This window comes from Necator americanus, chromosome III (assembly GCF_031761385.1).
Source record: "Necator americanus strain Aroian chromosome III, whole genome shotgun sequence".
NCBI classification, from domain to species: Eukaryota; Metazoa; Nematoda; class Chromadorea; order Rhabditida; family Ancylostomatidae; genus Necator; species Necator americanus.
Window position 1 is genome coordinate 17,589,673 of NC_087373.1, and position 19,798 is coordinate 17,609,470.

Here is a 19,798-nt window from a genome sequence, read left to right on the forward strand (position 1 = left end):
TGTTTTTAACTAGAAATTGAACAGAAAGAAAAGTACTTGATGGAAGATTTGGCCATTCATGAAGGGACCTCGACGAAAGAAAGCTCCCCAGCTTAGAAATATTTAATCGCAAACAATGACGGAAATCCAACACCAACAATTCAATTTAAATAAGTGGAAACAAGCGAAATAAAGGAAATTAACAACTAAATAAAAACTAAAACGTGTACAGAATTTGGAACTTCTCGCCTAGATTTGCATCAGTGAGAATGTGTTTGACGTCATTCATAGCATTTGCACCTCCAGTGGACAAAACCTCTCGGAATTGCGTGAACTTCATGTCATTAGGTGAACTGAATACATCTGAATATCACTTTCATAAATTCAAATTGTAGACGTGTCTTCAGAAAAATGTCATCTTGTGCCTGTCATTGTTGGTCCCCTTCATATACTTCTTGCAGAACCGTTATCCTTATCATTCATAACACCGAAACGAGTGACTCTTAATTACACCCTCCTATCTCGTAGCCCCACTAATGGCGCGAAAACGGCGTGGAAAAAAGAAAGAAGAGATGTTCATCATTTATGAATCTCTTATCAAAAATAACAACAATCAGGAATTCCTAATTCATCGGAAACTCTCTAAAAACAGAACGCTTCTCAACGCTCCCAAAGCGAGTAGGGGACGACTCCTCGGAGAGTGAATTAGGGTAACCAGAGCGAGAATGGATACAGGAACGCGATTTTCGCACAAATTCAGCGCATCTCCCAACGATATTCATTTTATAATGCAGAGACAAATGATGTGAAACAGAATGGATTTTCAACCTTTTCGATATGTTTGTAAAAACCAAAATAATGATGTAAACGACATTTCTTCCGGTTTCTGTTCAGCATTAATTGTTAAAGTTTGTGCAGAGCTAATGAATAATATTCCATAATTTTTTATCCACTCTGTACCTGTTTTTGAACAGCTTGTCTATTACCTAGCTCTGCATGCTTCTTCCATTTATAACATGTGTGCTCTACCTTGATTTCACTAAGTATCTGCATGTCATTTCTCGTTGCTAACAATCGGAGTGAAGCCCGCCTCCGCCGAGGACGCAATGGGATAGCCTGTCGCAATACGTTCGATGGCAACCGACTGAACGGTCTAGTGATGCCAAAAATGAATTAATTAAATCTACAAATTTATCTATAAGGAAATTACAGGAGAGACGGAAATGGAATGATATCGAAGTTTTCCTGAGCAACGTCACTGTGTAGTATGGAAAACTACTAACACGTGGACATGGATAACAATAGAAGTAGCACTCCGCAAAGGCTTCTGAGGTTAGGCGTCGGATATATTGCTAAGTCTGCAGTTCACATAGGTCACGCAACCACCTGCGGTATGTTAAAGTAATATTTTCTGGTTTTAATTTGAACATCATTTCGATCTTCCAGTACTTGTCAAATGGGTTTTCTTTTTCGTGATCTCTTTGGATTATTTGCTTATTTGTTTCCTGAATTTTCGTAGGTTACGTTTAAGTAACTACTTCTATTCTATTTCAATCCAAATATACTACTTTCTTCTCTTAATGCATGCGATATTGTAACTTCAACAATATAATTTCATTCTTTTTCTTCTTCACATTAGCTCTGACAACGTTTGCAGTGCCTTCTGTCATCCTTTGTTGTCGCATGTATATGATAATGCGAACCATTGGATGCTTTGGAAGGGTATAGTAACGTAACTAGTAACTTTGTATAGTAACGTCCCCATCTCATAACTTCCTTAAAACACTGTCGGTCTAGTGAAGCTGAGATATTATGGAACATAGAGATTTCTTAACAAGAGCCACTAGTTCTATACTACTCCTAATGGGTATGAGCCAGCAGGTATGCCCACGCCAATATTTGCTGACCTTTCAATGCAGCAAGATACACCTCACACCTACTGGTAAACGTAGACCTTTCTATACCCAACCATCTGGAAGAGCAGCACTGGATCATGTAAACCTACAAACAAGTCATTACCTGTGGTTGTTTCTAACCAAGTTAGTCGAACTCAAAGTATTATTATTTCTAGTTAAAGGCATCACTCCACGAATCTGAGGTAGTACGGATTTCAGGTGGAGTATTCGCATACGGCATAGTAGATTCTGGGAAGGAGAGTGATTCCGTTCATTTCTTCCTAATTGCCGTAAAAAACGGCCCGGAAGATACGGCTTCGGGCGTTCTGGCGTACTATTTTCCACAAGGAGTTTGACTGGAGTGCGCCAGCCTTGTGCGGCGCCGCATCTATCCGACCGTTTTTTACGGCAATTAGGAAAAAATGGACGGAATCGCACTCCTCTCCGTAATCTACTACCCCTTATAAGAATACTCCACCTGAAATCTGCACCACCTCAGATTCGTGGGGTGATGCCTTTAAGGGTAAAAAATTCTAATCCATTCCTGTACACGTTCGGGTTCTCTGAGCAACCTATTTATGGGTTTAACTTGAATAGGTTGTCAAGGAGATCTCATTGATTTCCGGTCGCTCGCTCGCGAACGCAGCGCATTTGGAAGAGTAGCGTTTTAATCCACCTCGTTTGAACTAAGCTGGTTCCCCACGCCGTCTGTTCAGGAAGATTGGGAGAATGGAGGGGGGAATTGTGCGCGGCTACGTTCATGCTCATAATCTACAAGAATTATGCTGGAAATCTGCCAAATATTTTTATGTACAATGCTCGGCTGTGGGTTATAACAAACTTTCAGGACATTCAACGTCATCTTGAACTAAGGAAGCAGTTGGGTTTTTATCTCACACTAAATAGCACGCGTAACTTCTCATAAGGTCAACCAACATCACGGAAAACATTTCATTGCTGTCTTAATCAGTTAGCTTTACTTTTGCTTCCTGTAGATTCTATCATTCTTAGAAGTATACCACCTCTCTCCAAAATGTCAGCTCAAGCAAATGTCGCTTACAACGAGTTTCTCGCTGTGGGCTTCATGTTTTATTGTCTTATTCCTTTATAAGTCACTTTTGTCAGCTCATCCAAGCATAAACATTATGCGCCCCTACTATGGAAGGGCTGGAAGGAGCATAAGGATGGACAGTGCGCCTGAAATAGGGTAGCGACGATTCCTGCAGGCGTTCCTTCAGAGCATCCCGGATATGGCCGAAATAGAATCATTCTCCAGAAGATCGAAATATAATAGTTATTATAACTAAGGTTTCTGGTGTAGTGCCAATAATGGGTGTTCAGGGATTGGGGCCAACTCGCGAGAGTGCCATTAAAACGGCAGTGTCATCAAATCGGTCGGCCATCCTCAAGCGTTGATTCCGATACGTGAATTGCACAAGCTAAAAAGTCAATCCTGTGTGAAAAGAAATGCTCTAAAATGTTTGTTCAACGCGCCCACCTACGCAGGGAGGAGCAGGACAAGCGAAAGCCAACGCTGGACATTCCGAAAGAAAGAAAAGAGTCGAGCAACGAAAGGCCAAGAGCAAAAAAGTTTTTGATGAGGAAGATTTATTAAACGCAGTCATACCATGACTTAAGACTGATCAGACACATGCTGGGATCCAGTAATTTCCCTAGCGAAATTTCTGATGTTGTCAAGATTGTAAGTGATTGTTGTAAATTATATCTCTAGAATTTCGAACATATTCTGTGAGTTAGATTGCTCGCAGATTAAAAAAAAAACAAGATTCAGCATAATAGGTTTAGGAAATAAAATTTAGTCTAAGTAAAGAGCCTGAAGGAAGGCTAGAATGATTGGGCATTTTTTCAGTATAGAAGTGGATTATTTTAATTCTGGAAAATAATGCTTTCGTTATGATACCCGTTAATATTGTTGCAAAATGACAGTGAGGAAAACGAACCAGAATGCCTTAGCGAAATTCGCTTCCATGTCCACGACTTGACATCCTTCCAGAATTCTTCACAAGCTTTTGATTCTCCTTCAACAACAATGACCGCAGGTTTACCGGGAGTAGAAAATCCAGTTAGGTTAAGCTTCTTTGCAAGATTCAGTAAGTCGGATCTCTTAATTATATTGTTACAAAATACTGTAATTAACAAAGATCTCGCAAAAAGAAAATGTTGGTATTAATTGCATTAATTCCAAATTATTTTTATAACCGAATAAAACTGAGCTACGTTTAGAAAAAAAAAACTCTCTGAAATTATGGGGCTTTTATTTTGTTCTCCAGTGATTGTCAAAGAAATACTTTTCCACCATTCACCCTACGTGTTCCCATTCTGTTGCAGCACATTACCGGACAAATATAGCAACTGTTTTCTTGCTTCTTCCATAAGCAGGGTCATCTAGCATTAAGCGTATTCCCTCACAATAAATGTCGAAGTGCTGTCGAAGTCACTAAAACGGAGAAACTCCTCGGCATCTCCTTCGGTAGGGCGAGTTGGTCTGTGTAGCCACAGCCGTACCTTTTACCGACTGCGCTACATTCGCTTCGGTTTTCAAAGGATGCCATCGGGAATGCAAGACTGGAAAACCAGCAAGTTGTACAAGAAGGGAGAAAGTGACCCACACAGTCGCTATTCTAACACAAAACATTCGTCAAAAAGGATAAATCCACGTCGAAATCTACAGAAAGAAAGACCGATCTATAAAGCTGAAACTGAACTGACGATACTCATGAAAAGTGGAATGCTATGTGTTTATGCGTAGTGAAATGACCATAATGACTGCCTTCATTCCACACTGAAGGAGCAGAAGATGAGCACCTTGAGGGACATACAAAAGCATCGGGGATATCAAGAATAGAACACAACCGCTTTCAACGCTTTGACTTACATCCCAAAAACTCAAACGTTCATCAAGCAGAAAGAAGATGCTGTGTGCATCATGAAACGTTGCATCGAAGTGGCATATTTGCAGTATGTCATTCAACACAAGTGAAAGGAGAAATACGGAATTTCACATGTACATCCAAGATCGGAGAACAGAACAGCTGTTGCATCAACTGAACGAAATAAAACCAAGTGCCCAACAAATTATGCATTTTAAAGAAAACTGTCTGACAAATACCGTAAGTTACTGAATTTCAGGAGATATGAGACGCCAAACAGCAAAACCAACCAAATGGTCAGATGTCTTCACTCCTTTCATGAAAATATCATACTTCTGTTGTACGTCGAGAGAGAAAAAAAAAACCACCCTCAAGGATTTGCAAAGCAGGATCTGTGCTGCTCCCTCCTGCAAATCGAAGACTGACAGGAGGTAAGGTGAGGGGTGATAGATTATGTGCAATAACCTTTAAAAAACGGTGGAGAAGGTAGAGTAGAGAGGAGTGAAAAAAGTCGAGTCGAGTCCGGGTCACCACAGCGAGGTTAGTTCCCGGTGAATGTGCATCAGTACAGATGCGAAGCGCACCCGATAAATGTTTTGCTGTCATTCTGCGCATAATCTCATATTTGTCTAAATACAAGCTGGAAACAAGCATGTACAAAACAGCGAACTCCATCTGCATCATGACATGCTTTGTGATATTCCGTTAAGCCCTTGGTCTTGTTTTCGGATTTATAGCAAATTCTACATGGCCAAACCATCATGGCTCCGTTGCCATGGCCCCGTCCTTTCAGCGTCAGAGGTTGACTTTCTGTCCTTCGACAGAAAGTCAACCTCTGACGCTAAAACTCAATACTGCTCTAATTGAATTGTATCTTCGAGCGCAAAAACGTTCATGGAGGACATAAACTGTTCTTAAATGATAGATTTCTTTCTCATTTGAGAGGGCGATAGTTCATAAATTGACTGTTCATCACTGCAAGTGAATAGCTAAGTCAGTCAGATCCCTAAAACCTAAACATCATTCTTCGAGGATTCATGACATGTAGACTAAAAATACTAGGAGCCAAAATATAGTTTAAGCTCTATCTTCTTTTTTTATCGTAGTAGCTTTAGCTAAAATGTTATAGATCCTCTGAGAGTAACGCTTAGATTTTGGTCCCAGGACTGACTTAGCCGTTCACTTTCAGATTGTTGTCTTTGGAGATTTTGGTGAAGTTAAGGCATTAGTATTTCTAGCTCTATCTTCTTCTTCTCTCTTATTGAAGTTAAAGCATTAGTATTTCTAGCTGGGGAACGGTCAAGAGGTACCCGTATGATGTGCCGCCGCGTATCCAGGAGGCTAATGAGCGTCGTTAATTGCACCGCGCGTCTCCTGATACCGTCATGATCGCTACAGTAGCCTGGTTGCTCCTCTTGTGCTACGTCTTCAAGACGCCCCGCCCACGCCACCCTCCCCACCCATTTCGCCGCGTCTGCCACTCTTACGACGATTTTTTTCCGCCGCGCTTTTCTTATGATGCGCTTTTAAAGTCGAACGGAAAGGAAAGTACCTGGTATTAGATGTTGTTTGAAGGTCTACATAAAGTGTGCTTGTAACTTAATATAAAACAAAGGAAGAATGAAATAGGTTTGTATAAGTGATATGCTATTTAGAAATGCGAGTGAAAATGAAATTATCCTGTCTCGACTTGTTAGGTGGAAAACACTCATCCATTTCTGGGAATGCGAGATATCTTTCAAAAAATGTCTCACTGATCGGTATTATGCTATCTTTTTTTTTTACTTTTTTTCCCTCTAATGATTTCTTTTTGTTTATCTAGCTGGGTAAAACTGGCATCCAACGATTAACGAGGCGCGAATAATGCCTCGCAGACATACACTGTACCTAAAGGTATAACTCGAAGATACAAAGGTCTCTGTTCGCCACTAATACAGCTAACCTGTCATATTGATTTTATGCAGAGAATAGATAGAAATGGAGCGATAAAACGAAAGAAGTTTGAAGAGCCATACAAAGGTCTGTTATATAAAACTGTATAAGACGTACAAGCAAGTATTGAAATATGTCAAATATTGGTATATTTCAATACTTGCTATACATAAACATTATATCTATGTAAAATTTTGAAAAGGTAAAATGTAGAAAGGAGTTAAAGAATGTATACAAAGTAATAAGCGCATAATGTTGCTGTTATTATAACTGCCGCAGTTGAAAGTTGAACACGAATTCGTTGAATGGCATCGTGACAAACACATACTTATGCACTGCTAGTTTATATAGAAAACTTAGGGCATGAAATGTGTTAAATTATGAGATGTTTGAAAATATATGCGTGTTATTCTTTTCCCTGCAGCATCTTTTTGAAATAATTTTTACTTATTCTTCTCCTTTATTCCCAATAATATGCGCTTAGTTTACTATATCCGTACATCAGAATTCGCCTCGGCAATTCGTTCTTCAATCCCCCCCCCCCTTCAAAATTCGCACTATCCACCGCTTCGTCGCGGCGCGAACGTCGCGCGCGGCGTTGATTAGAGCAATAGGGAGGCGGGGTGTAGGTGATCTCAGGCGGTCGTGAAGAATGTCTAGCTGGTGGAGCGGCAGCCGTAATTACGCGGAGGCGCGCGGTGCCGAAGGGAGGACAGAGCGGTCAGCCGGTTTTCTCGGGTACCTCTTGTCCCGCACCCTTTCTAGCTCTATCTTCTTCTTCTTTCTTATTACCTTTAGCTTACAAATCATGAGTCCTCGAAGACTAACGCTTAGGTTTTAGGGCCTAAACTTACCCGGCTACCCGCATCCAGTGACCTGTTGATTGATGGACTATTGCCTTCTCAAATGCTTTCCAAACAAGAAAGATATTTGTCACTTAAAAACAGTTTTGGCATTCTACGAAAGTTATGCGCTCAAAAGTACAGTCCAATTAGAGCAGCGTTGAGTGCACCCAACCACCATTGCACCATGTTAAGGTTCTCACATGCATATTAAAACCAGATAGTACATTTGTATAATGATTCTATAAGATCCACCTTAACAGGAGAACGAAGATGATGAGATAATATGTAAAGTCGTGCATATTCTGTCGGAGCCTTTGATGAATTTGATGCCATGTGAGAACCTTAACATCGGATTTCAGAACAATCAATATAGTGAGAATTATGCAAACCTGAGATTTTTAGGTAAAACGGATAGTTGTCTAGTACCCATGAAGCAATTTGGGCTATAAGTGGTGTTCCGTACTCTTGACTATGAATCCATCTTCGAAGATCTCTATTTATCCTAAACATACGAGTTTCCATTTGTGATCACTTGATTCGGCCACAACTATTGAGGAGTAACACACGCATCGTTGTCGATCAGATCGCTTTTTCCTCTCACAAATACCACAGGAAAATCGCCGTACGGATAGAGTGGAGGCACACGAACCTCTATATCGACTGATTCTCTTTCGACCTCCTGAAACTTAGGAAGTGAGCATAGAAAAAGCGTAGCTTATTTTCATATCTGTCACTTTCGTTCAAAAAATACTGCTTTGTGTAGGTATTAGCATTTCAACATTTCTTCGAGGAAAGAGAGCATAAACGAAGACACCAACCTATCTAAACTTATGGCACCAAAACTCTTTGAAAAGGTAGCAAAAACGTTTGATCAAACTGGGTGGAAAAAGCGAGGCAAGCAGAGGAACTCTAATCACTGCGCCAACCGGGCAAGGAATTACGCCGGCATTATCTTTTCGCCTGATGACAGCGACGCTACTCCCAAGCGCAGGTTTCCTCCTAAACTTGACAACCCAACTCCGCCCATTCATTCTTTCAAGTTTTCGTTTCGGCCCGGCTATGTATCGGTAGACTACTATCTTCCTGACTCTCATACGAACTTTGGTCATCATTACTCGTACGACAACAACTTCACGTACGGATCAAAACGATCTGGAGTGATACCGTTGCATACACGGCTGTGCTCGAAGCGGCGCGATAGGAACAACGCTTGCTATCCGAATGGAATCTTTGCTAACACGAGTCGGACTGTTGAGTTAGCGATAGCTCCATGTCGATCGCAGCTACTGGCCGTTATAAGCCGCTTTAAACCCAGGCGCTCACTCAACCGTACCAGGTTCCAGATCGTTTCGGCCGGCTATGCATCAGTATACTATGTAAAAAAAAAATGACTAACGTTCAGTGAAGGTCACCATTTCTCGTTCTACAAAAGTAGGATGTTGACACTCTTTAGTGAAATTAATTTCGTTTCCAGGCAAATGTATGTAGCAAGTATAGTTTGGTCAAAACGAGATGAATTACGAGTGTAGTTCGGTGCATTCGCGTACGCGCCCGTAACGGCGCGGTGGAAGCAGCAGCTGGAACCGAAGTGGGACCGTCGCAAACTGCAGCGATGGGTGGTGCCAGCAAGGGTTTCATCACGTTACTTTCCGCTACGCTCATGTCGTTTTGACTCTACTATATATCTGTATGCTGTGCCTCCTCTAATTTGAGAAAACAATTTACGCTTTTCAAGTACTCACTATTCAAATTCACTTTGTTCCAGTCATACACCATTGAATATGTAAACGGAGCGATCACGAAAGATGGTATCGTCACGTTTTCTTATGTGTCGTGCTTAATGGCAGCGTATCACAAAACTGATGGGGATCAAAACCCCAGAGAAAACATAGAGTTCGGGCTATAGATTACGGAAACGAACGTCGCCCCGCTCAATTCCTCCCCCTCTCCCCCCTTGTTCCTAAAAACGGTGTAAGAACCGCTTTGGCTTCTATAAGGTACTTTAGAACGCGCACCCTTGTACACGCTCTGGTCCCTTCAGCAGCCTATCCCTTAATTTTACATGAGTAGGCTTGCGAGGAGACCTCATTAATCTTCGACCGCTGGCTTGTGGACGCGGCGCGTCCCAAGTCACTTCAGGAGAGAACGCCCTCTTCCACTTCCTTTTTTATGGTAATTAGTGGAAGATGAGCGGAGCCACATTGATTTCTTTAATCTACAACCCGAACTCTTAGGTTTTCCTGCGTTTCTGTACCACGTCGATTTCGTGATGCGTTGCCTTTAAGGACCTGAAGAGACAGGCCGTTAAAAAAAAAAGATGTCCGAAACCTCGGACATCCAGTGCTCTTGCACCATGGCAACAATATCAAGTGGCTTACGTTTACCTTTTGTAGGCGATGCAAGAGTTTCCAGAAGATTTAATGAAGTGATTTTTTGAGGTTCTATCTTATAATTCAGCACCTTCTATATCTCAGTTTTTGTTCTAATAGGGTAAATGTTTTAAACTGTTATGGAGCTGTGTATATCTGATTGTTACTGGTGGCCATGGTGGCCCTGCTTTCACAAAACGCAATCAGACATCTGAATATACGCCTCGAGGGCGTACTATCTATATGAGTCGCACCGCCATATGGCGAAATTTTCTCAAAAACTTCGAAAACTGAAATATGTGGAATAAGCACAGTGCTGTCGTCCAGGACACTGCCAGAGCCTTGAATCTGGCAGATCAAATGCCAGAGGAAATAATGGAATCTTTGACAACGAGCATCTATCGCATAAAGTTGAAGTTGACCCGGTCGCTGTCGAGTAAATTCCAACAAGACTCTCTGTCCAGACTACTGCGATATCTCTTGCATCTTTTGCAACATTGCAGAAAACATGCATCGAAAATCACCTCACCATCAGCATCAGAGGCTACACCATCTGCTGCTGTGATGCTGATCAAAATAGATTGGGGGTGGGGGAGCAATAGCTGTGGGAAGTGGTATACATATCGTCATCGTATGAAATAATTAGATATTTTTTATTTTTCCCTTAAAGGCATCACCCACGAATCTGAGGTGGTACGGATTTCAGATGGAGTATTCGTATACGGGATAGTAGATTATGGAGAGGAGTGCGATTTCGTCCACTTCCTCCTAATTGACGTAAAAAACGGTCCGGAAGATGCGGCGCGTGCACAAGTCGCGCTCCAATCGAACTCCTTGTAGAAAATAGTACGCCAGAACGCACAGAAACCCTCTTGAACTCGTGGATGAATTCTGCTATTTGGACTATATCCTGAAAAAGGATGGCAGCTACAAGAGGGATATTCAAGCGCTAGACCCAATTCTACATCCAACTCATTGGTCGGCCCCCACCGCCAACGAAGTGAAGCTCCGAGACTACCTATCCACAATTCGCATTATCATGATGTTCGGATTGGAGACTTGGGCAGCACCATCAGGATACATGTAGAAGCTCGACTGCTTGGAAAGGAAGCTGTTTAGGCGGATGTTTAGCTACTTTCGACCGATGGCATAACGAACAACTTTAGTCGGAAGTGGATATGGTGTACCGCAGGACATAGGTGCGATAAGGAGCAGCCGGCCCCCTTCCAGGTGAAAGGGGTCTCGCCCAGTCTAAGGTGAAGGGGTTGATGGATGATGGGGTCCATATTTCCATTTTGGAATTTCAGAAGTCGTCAACCGGGGCCGGGGGAGGAGGTGTAGTGGGCAAATTTTTCTAATTTTTCCTTCTTCACCTTTTTCCTCATTTTCTTTCATTTCTTTTTTTTTTTGCAGGTCACACCTTCACTTTATTTATGCAGTTTTCTCTATTTCCTATTTTACGGATATTGCGCCTTCCTTCCTTACTGATGAGTTCCGGGGAGAGCAATTAATGTTTACTATGATTCCGTCTAAGGGCAGGAACGAAATGGAAATTGTTTTATAGGTTTTTTTACGGTCTTTTTTCAGGAGTCGCATCCTTACTTCTATGTCATTACGGTTTGCGAGGTCTAGCAAGTGGAGCGAAGAAGAACTTAACTTAATTCTACTCTGGAACGATACTATTCTGAAACCTATAATGTGAGATAATAAAGATTGTGATACCATTCATTCTCTTCCTTGCTCATAGTATAACCGACAGCCGAATGAAAATGAAATAAATCGGATAGAGTGAACGAAATGGATTCTTTCATCCTTATGGTGGGCATGTTTCATAGGATTTATCCGAATCATTTAACATAATGGAGAAACGTCACAATTGTATGTCGATGTCTCTCGAAGAAAAAAGTTGTTTTTCTGTATGAATAAAGGTGGACAACTCGAAAAGGTTCTTTCACAGTACTCATCGACAAAGGTGTACCTAAAACCCATTTAATTAATTTAATTAGTTGATTAGTTGTCCTAAAACATCGTTATGGAGAGAAGGCTCATAAGCCAGCAGATTGCATTGAAGGGAGATTAGTCGTCTTAATCAAGAGTTGTCAAAATAAAAAAAAAATCATTTTTGGCAGCGGGAAATTACTTATTCGATGAAGAGTAACAACAGCTACAACAGAGCATGTATTTTCTCCTGAATCGTACTTAATGAGAAAGTATGAAGATGAATAAACAACGCCGGGACGAAGGAACAGCTATGAGGACGAATGAGCAACTTCAATTACAAACTAGAAAGAAAATGAGCACTTACACACATCATATATACTATATATGGTTTCCAGCTGAGTTCCCAAAGTGCGGCGTGATGAGTCATCACGAGCAGCACTTGCACATACATTACTATTTCAGATATTACAAAATCCAGACCAAACTAGGTGGATTAATTACAGTATAGCGTAAAAGGGGATGGAATCTGATACAAGTATTTGCCAAAATACCGGACTAAAAGAATTTTTAGGTTGCATAAATTCACAGTTTATATCACCACCTTCAAAAATAAGTTTCTTCTTAAATAACTCAGTTCTTTGAAAAGCTAACTGTAGAGTGAAGGGTGCATAACTCCCTTAACTTTCTTTGCTCTGTACAGAGCATACTTGACTGGGTTAAGAAAATGCGTCCCAAGCTCAAAAAAACTTGCTATTTTTTTTTGCACCTAAAAAACAGATTTTTCTAAATAACTTGTTTAGTTGGAAACCTGACAATAGAGTGAAGGTTACATATTTGCTGTAGAATTCTTCAATCTATACAAATGATAACCCAGTTGACTTGGAGATATGCGTAGTTTCCTCGGGAAGGGTGAGAATGCTACCGTTGGGTTCTCCCTCCTCCCCTACTATTCTTAACCATTAGGCTTGGACTGTACAGCCGAAGAATCTACAACTGCGAGTTCTCCTCCCCCTTCATCTCCACTCAGAAAAACATTCCCCAGCATGTTATATATTTTCTGATAGAGCGTGGATTATGGATTCTTCTGATGTACAGCGCTTACCTGTTCGTTTCGAATAGGAAGAACAAAAGCAAAAAAATAAAAAATTTCGTCGTTTAGATGTCCATTTCCAGGTCTTTTTCTTCACCTCAGTCGTCAAAGTGAAAGAATAGGTTTAGTACGATTTTGTAGCAAATATTCTCCTCTATCTCCTCATAGTATCTCTTTTTTGATTCCTTACCTATCAACAAAATAATGGGCTCAAAACTAAAAAGACTCAATTTTTCATGCCTAACTTTGGACATAAATTTCTCGGAGAAGAAAGCATAATGTGAATGTGTTGTGTACTGTTCGATTCATCATGTTCTGGGATACTTCGAGATACCCTTCACTGCCAAGCGATTTCTTCTCTGAAGGGAGATATTACCTTATTATTTCAGCGAATTTTTTCTGCAGTGAAAAACACGCTCTAAGTGGACATTGTCGCTGTGTTACTCGGTGTTATGAGACTCAAGTGAAGGGAGTCCCTTCGCCAAATGTTGAAAAGTGAAGGGGGTCGGAGCACCGGCTCCGACTATCACACATCTGCCGCCGCTTCTTTGCCTTTTAAAGAGACCATCAAAATGTTTTGAAGAGACCATCTGATCGCTTTGTCAATGATGCTTAGGAGATGCTCCCTGACACAAACTGGAAAGACCTCTTGGTCGTTAGAAAGTTTTGGACAGAGATGATAAAAAACGATTGAGCACGTTATTACCTCTGGAAGTGAATAACTATGTCAATCGGGCCACCTAAATATTAGTCTAGGAGGATCCGAAGCCAAATTAGTAAGGGAAAAAAGAGCATCCAGAAGTATTCAGTGCCTCCTCCTCCCAACTACACTTGACCCCTCGATTGAAATTCCTGTCCACGCCAACTGCCCTCAGATCTTTTTCGCCTTCTCCAGTGAGTTCGGATATGTTCAAGGACGACACACTTCTGTGAAGATAAAAATAATGCCGCTTTAGTCTGTATCGCCCACAATTTTTTAAGTAAGCAAGACACTAATTTACATAGATCAAAAGCCAAATAAATTTCAAGATGCTCAGCTGCACTCCTTTAGCTTCATATATACAGTTCGAGTAAAAGGTGTTGTATCGGAATTCTCGGTGAAAGCGCGTATCGGTCACTCAGGGCACGAAAAGCTCCCAGCAGATCTTCTTTCTTCTTTGTTTTTCTTTTTCTTCGGTTCATTTGTAGTAATTCCTCCTCCCGTTCTTCGCGTTACTGTCCCGGTCGTTCGTTATACTAAGCAAGTTCTTTTTCGTTAGTTTACCACTCTCTTCAGAAACTTTAATTTGCAGCAATTGGATTTCTGCCCACTTTCTCATACAATTGTACGTGATTAGTGTTTTCATAAGACGAATATTGGGAATTTACTAGGACGATTACAAAAATCCCCTAATTATGCACAATTACGCGAGGAAGTGGAGGAGAAATCCAATCCCTACAAGTGAAGATTTTAGGGACCATAAAAAGAAAACAAATCTAACACTTTGCTAAACGAAATCCTATTAGTGTACTGTTGTTATGCGAGAAAAAATAATGGAAAACCTCTCATGAACGAGAGGAAAAGAGTCCCGAGGTGCTTGTCGCACTCCTCAGGACCAGTGCGCCCAGGACAGCACGCGCCACTCCGGCAAAAAACTCCGTTTTAGGCTGCCCGCAAAGTTCGGAGTCGCACGGATGCGCGGTTTGACAGCACTGCGGTTTTGGTTGTTGAGCGCACTGTTGTGAATAGTCAATAACCACCAAAACCACAGAGTCGTCAAACCGCGCGGCTCTGAACTCTGCGTGCAGCTTTACGTTGACTACAGTATACGGTTAGAATAATCAAAGTACTCACAAGTTTTAGAGTGAGAGCTGAATGTTGCAAAAAATTCGAATCCGTGTTGCCATGAGTGAAATCAAGCTCAGATGGCGAGTACATGGATCGGAGAAGTTCAAATTCCTGTATTTGGGCAACTGTACATCGATCTTCAGTTTCTGAACGTGCCTTTGACATTTCTACAAATGATCGGTCAGCAAACTGAGAGAAGTCGACTCTGTAAATTTATTGTATAGGTCGCACTTCTAACAAAGGATTGAAAGTCCTAATCGTTGACGTTCTCGTCTTATCTTATTGTGATTCGTAATCAGTTGCTTAATTGCAGCTTACCGTAAGTGTGACATGATGTGAGAATCCAGGGGAAGCTAGAGATGAGGTTGTAGATTGCGGAACCAGAGTGGTTCCACTCATCTCTCCATAATCCTCGTGAAAAAAGGGGTAGAAAAAATGCCAGATCCACGTGCGAACAGTGGAAGATCAGTGAGGTCATCTCACCATCATATTCAAGTAAAACCAATGAATAGGCTGCTGTAGGAAGCAGAACTCTGATCCCGCAATCTACAACCCCATCTCTAGCTTCTCCTGTGGATTTCCTCACAACGTCAGATTCGAGGTATGGTACCTTTAAAGGATGCGCATAGAAAGGAGTTACGGTGTAGCTCACGAATATGAGAGTGGTCATGCTCCTTTCCAACTACTATTCCAGAAAAAAGAGAGTGAAATACCCCTGACTGCACCTGTCCTAAACGATGCAGCTTATTGGAGTAATAGTCCGCAACGATGGTAATCCGCAACGCGTCTCTCACTTTGCAGACTGGGGAACTAATAGTGCTTATGTGAGTTTATCAGTTAGATCGCGGACGTTGGACAACGACGGAATTGCTAGCTTCGCGTAATAAGTTGCATCTCAAGAGGGTCGATGCAAGCACTGGTGCTTCTCTCTTCTGGATTATTAGGCGGAATTGAGAGTGATCATCTCATACTCCTGAACTACACCTCCACATCCACCTATTCGTGAAGAGACACACTCAAGAGGTGTCATCATTTAATTGTCGGGTAAAACGACATGGAGCCTGACGCAGTTATGTGAGTGGGTCGGTGGAGCTAACGGCTGCGTTCGGGTGCTATTTACTCGACTGAAATTAGCAGTGGCCCACCTCAATAGTAAAAAAATCTCCAGAACTGCTGTTCGGGTAAAATGTCGTCTGGGGGATGGGAGAAGGGGGGGTATTCTGACGCACCCAAATCGAACTGCTTCCCTGGTGTATTTGGTGCATTCGACGATTCGTGGCAGGAACTTCCACTACACCTGCACTCAGAGCGCGAAAACGTCACGGAGCACAATTGAGTAACTGAGTCAGTCGAGGTCCTAAGATAGTGGTCCTAGTGGATCCACGACATGTAGGTTGAAGCTACTAAGTAAAAAGGAAGAAAGAGCTGGAACCACTACTGTTTTAACTTTACCAAATTTTCTAAAAAAGGAAAAATGCAGTTGTGGAGGCCACTCAATGGCGCCCTTACTTCTCGACGATCTGTCTTGCTTTTTCTCTCAGTAAATTTAGGAAATCAGTTCGACTTGGGTGCGTCAGAGTGCCCCCCACCTCCAACGACATTTTACCCCTGCTGTTCTGCTATCATCCACGACCTGCCAAGGTGAGCATTAATGTGGCCGTTTCTCTGATGTTGGTTTTGAGCATTCTATTTCTAAATCCTATGGGGTGACGAGGACTTTGAAGTGACGAGATTACACATGTCCTCGTTCTTCTGGTCTCTGAAGAAATAATCGGCGACGACTAAACGTTCTAAATATTCTGATCATGGGTTTCATTATATTGCTCAGTTCTCAGAACTTCGTTGAAACAAAGTAGAAAGTTCACCGAAAGGAACTGATTTACGACACCGAAATGTTTGGGTGTTGATGAGGACACGGACAAATGAAAAAATTATGCGTTAAAACGCATCACTTGAAGCGTAGGATTCTGCACAAAGTAAATGAGGTTTGAAAGTATGATATATGAAAGTATGAAAAAAGGGGCACACTAGTAAGAGCAGGAATTGCACGGATATGAGGCCATAATGATTTACTTACCCGCTGCAACTCTGTCCCCATACATTGGGTAAAATGAGGGAATGTGCAAGACAGAGAGCAATGATGCGAACCTGTTCCTAGTAAAGTTGGTCAACCATAAGCATAACCAACGTCCCCCATTTATTTTCTCAGTCTATTAGTAGATCTATGCCACAAATTGCTCCTGGCATCATTTCGAAATCACATATTATACAAGAATTGAATAGCTCTTCCAGCTGTCTCTGTATGAAGGTAATTTTATGGTGTAGATAATTGCAGCTATATCCAAGTCTATCTTTCCACACCCACTGCTACACAAATTTATTCGAAGATTGTATACTCTACAAGCATATTAGCAGAAACATATTAGCTCCTCCAACTCGTTCGCATAAGATCACACATATACCATACATCCATACAAAAAGTGGTAATAACATGGTCATCAACCAGCACGAAGAAATACCTTATGTAGAGGATAAGAAATCAGAGACGACAATCTGGCACGAATATATGCTTCACATGCGAACGAACATGAAAACATGACTATCAACATACGACACGCGAATGAACTCCAAATTTACATCCGGCTGGAGGCTCCGCCCATTGGACCAATGATAACGCGCCGCGAAGTTCAAAGTGCTGCGGCGGGTAACTTCTTTCTTCAACATTTCAAAAGAGTAGCCTCGGAGAAAGTTAGAGAATGAATGCTACATGATGCTTCACGAACTCTTACCATAAAACAGCCGAGGAACTATCACAACAAGTTGTAGTACAAAAAAAGAAATGGGAGCGCGATCATCGAATTTAGAGGTAAGGATGTAAGTAGAACATGAGTTCTTTGATTCTTATCTTCCAGCTGACAATGATTACGTAAAGTAACGGCAAAAAGCAAACTACATGAGTTCTCCTGTCTCTCTCTGCAGCTTCTTTCTCGTTGTTCCACTTGTGCTTCCATTGCTTTCCTTATTTACTTTGCATTTTCATTTCCTTTCTTGTCTTCTGCCTCACCTCTATTTTACTTTTTTTCTCTGATCTATTTGTTTTTTCTTTATCGTTTCTCTGTCTATTCCGGGTTTTTTTTGTTCACTTATCTTACTTGTTATGATTGGTTTTTCTTGTTTCTCTGTCTTTTGGAGTTGTATTTTTGTACATTTTCTGTCTGTTTTGTTCTTCTTTTCTTCTCACAATTGGTTTGATCTCAACTTTTTCGTTCATGCAACATGTCTTATATCTTGCCCTCCGCGTTTGATTCATTCATATTTGTCGCATTTTCGTGTATCTCACGATTTCTGCATCCGTTCTCGTCGTTATTTCTGTCTTTACTTTCCATCCCCTAAGCACTTTGCTCCTAGTGAGTAGATGCGTACTGCGTGGTACTCGGCACTTTAACCACAGCATAGATGCATGACTAGCTACACTGAAACTCAATGAACGCAAGTCACATCGAAAAATAGTGGATTTTTCTCTAATAAAAGTGAAGGATCTCCTTTTCTCTTTCAAATTGGAGGGAACATCTTTTCTTCGAGGCATCCTTAATTATACCGCTCCAATATTGAACCAAATGCCGTCCATGACAAAACTTATGCAGCGTTTTCAGATCTCACTTGAGTTCGCAACTTGTGGAAATTCCCAGACTTTATTTTGGTGCCTTTAGACTCGCTTTCAAGACTTTGTTCTTTGCAGAGGAACAAAGTCTTTCTGCAACAATTTAACCAGTTTTGGAAACTGAGAAAGTAATCAAACTCTCTTCGTATTCAAAGTTAAGCCTTGGGGTTTCGAATGAGCGAAATTTGCCGACAGTAATTAATGCTTTTTTGAACAGCGGGACTTAAAGTTTAATTTCATTTCGTCCTTGCAAATGTATGACTACTCATTTATATTTCCGAATTTCACCAGTTCCCAATTTTCCGGTTACTATAAAAATACTACAGTCGCCTTTGCAAAAATATGTATGAGAGTAAAGTATATGATTGTATGAAACTATGAACAAAGATAGGGAACCAGTGGGAACCAATACCTTCACAGAAAACTGCTAAAAAAAAAAAACTTGGAATCAAATCGAAACTATTGTGGCACTTGGGCTATGGTGGCGCTGTTAAATAATGGGGAAAACGGCATTAAAAAATGGAGAACACGATGTCGTTTCTCCTTGTCCTGTTGCTGATGCTAAAACAATAGCGAGCTTAAAGGTAAAGATTTTCGGCTACTGCATCAGGATATACATACTTGACACTTGGTGAATCAGGTGATAACAGCAATGAACCTAATTACGTTGGAAAAAGTCCGCTTGTAAAAACAAATAGAACTGAGAAACAAGATGGGTAAGACAGAGACAATGCAGATGATGAGAAAAGAAATGAAAATGCAGACTAAATAAGGAAAACAACGGAGATGAAATGGAACGAGAAGGAAGCCGGAGAGGAACAAGAAGGATATCAGAACTCATGTAGTTACGCAAGGATCAAAAAACCTATGTTCCTGTTCCATCATCTTCTTAGTCCAAAATTTGAAGATCTTATTCTCATTTGTTTCTTGTGCTACGACTCGTTATGATATTCTCCTCATCATAACGAGTCGTAGCATAATGGTGTAGCATTATGGTAAGAGTTCGTGAAACTTTCGCTTTCAAGCTTTCTCCAAGCCAACGAAGACACTAGTTATAGTTGGGTCAAAACAACATGAAGGACGGACAGTTGCGTAAGCGGCTGCGTTGGACGCGCGCGATGGAGCGTAGCGATTGGGATCGTGCAAAGATCCTCGGTACCGCCACCCATCTCTGCAGTTCGCTACGGTCCCACCTCGATCCCAACCGCTGCCTTCACAGCACCGCTTCGAGGGCAGCCGCTTACGCAACTGTCCGTCCTTCATGCCATTTTGGCCCAATTATACCCGCTGCACCACTTTGAATTTCGCGACGCATCGACATTGGTCCGGAGGGCGGAGCTCCTACATCCGGGTGTACGTTTAGATAC

General features: G+C 41.5%; 1 protein-coding gene across 3 annotated transcripts; it reads right to left on the bottom strand.

Annotated features, from left to right (window-relative positions):
* Positions 1-56: 56 nt before the first annotated feature.
* Positions 57-17,379, bottom strand: RB195_009930 (uncharacterized protein; the record flags this gene model as incomplete). 3 transcript variants are annotated; one of them, XM_064190703.1, is made up of 12 exons in its annotated part: positions 57-91; positions 229-342; positions 3,836-3,998; positions 5,056-5,172; positions 5,231-5,394; positions 6,653-6,707; positions 7,795-7,883; positions 7,932-8,044; positions 8,109-8,221; positions 14,777-14,975; positions 16,848-16,924; positions 17,290-17,379. In XM_064190703.1, the coding sequence occupies 12 exons, from the start codon at positions 17,377-17,379 to the stop codon at positions 57-59; spliced, it is 1,329 nt and encodes a 442-aa protein (XP_064048286.1). The 3 variants fall into 3 exon arrangements, with proteins under 3 accessions (XP_064048286.1, XP_064048288.1, XP_064048287.1); XM_064190705.1 differs by lacking the exons at positions 57-91; positions 5,231-5,394; positions 6,653-6,707; positions 16,848-16,924; positions 17,290-17,379 and having other exon boundaries at positions 197-342; positions 14,777-14,935; XM_064190704.1 differs by lacking the exons at positions 57-91; positions 5,056-5,172; positions 5,231-5,394; ... (1 more) ...; positions 16,848-16,924; positions 17,290-17,379 and having other exon boundaries at positions 197-342; positions 14,777-14,935.
* Positions 17,380-19,798: the final 2,419 nt, after the last annotated feature.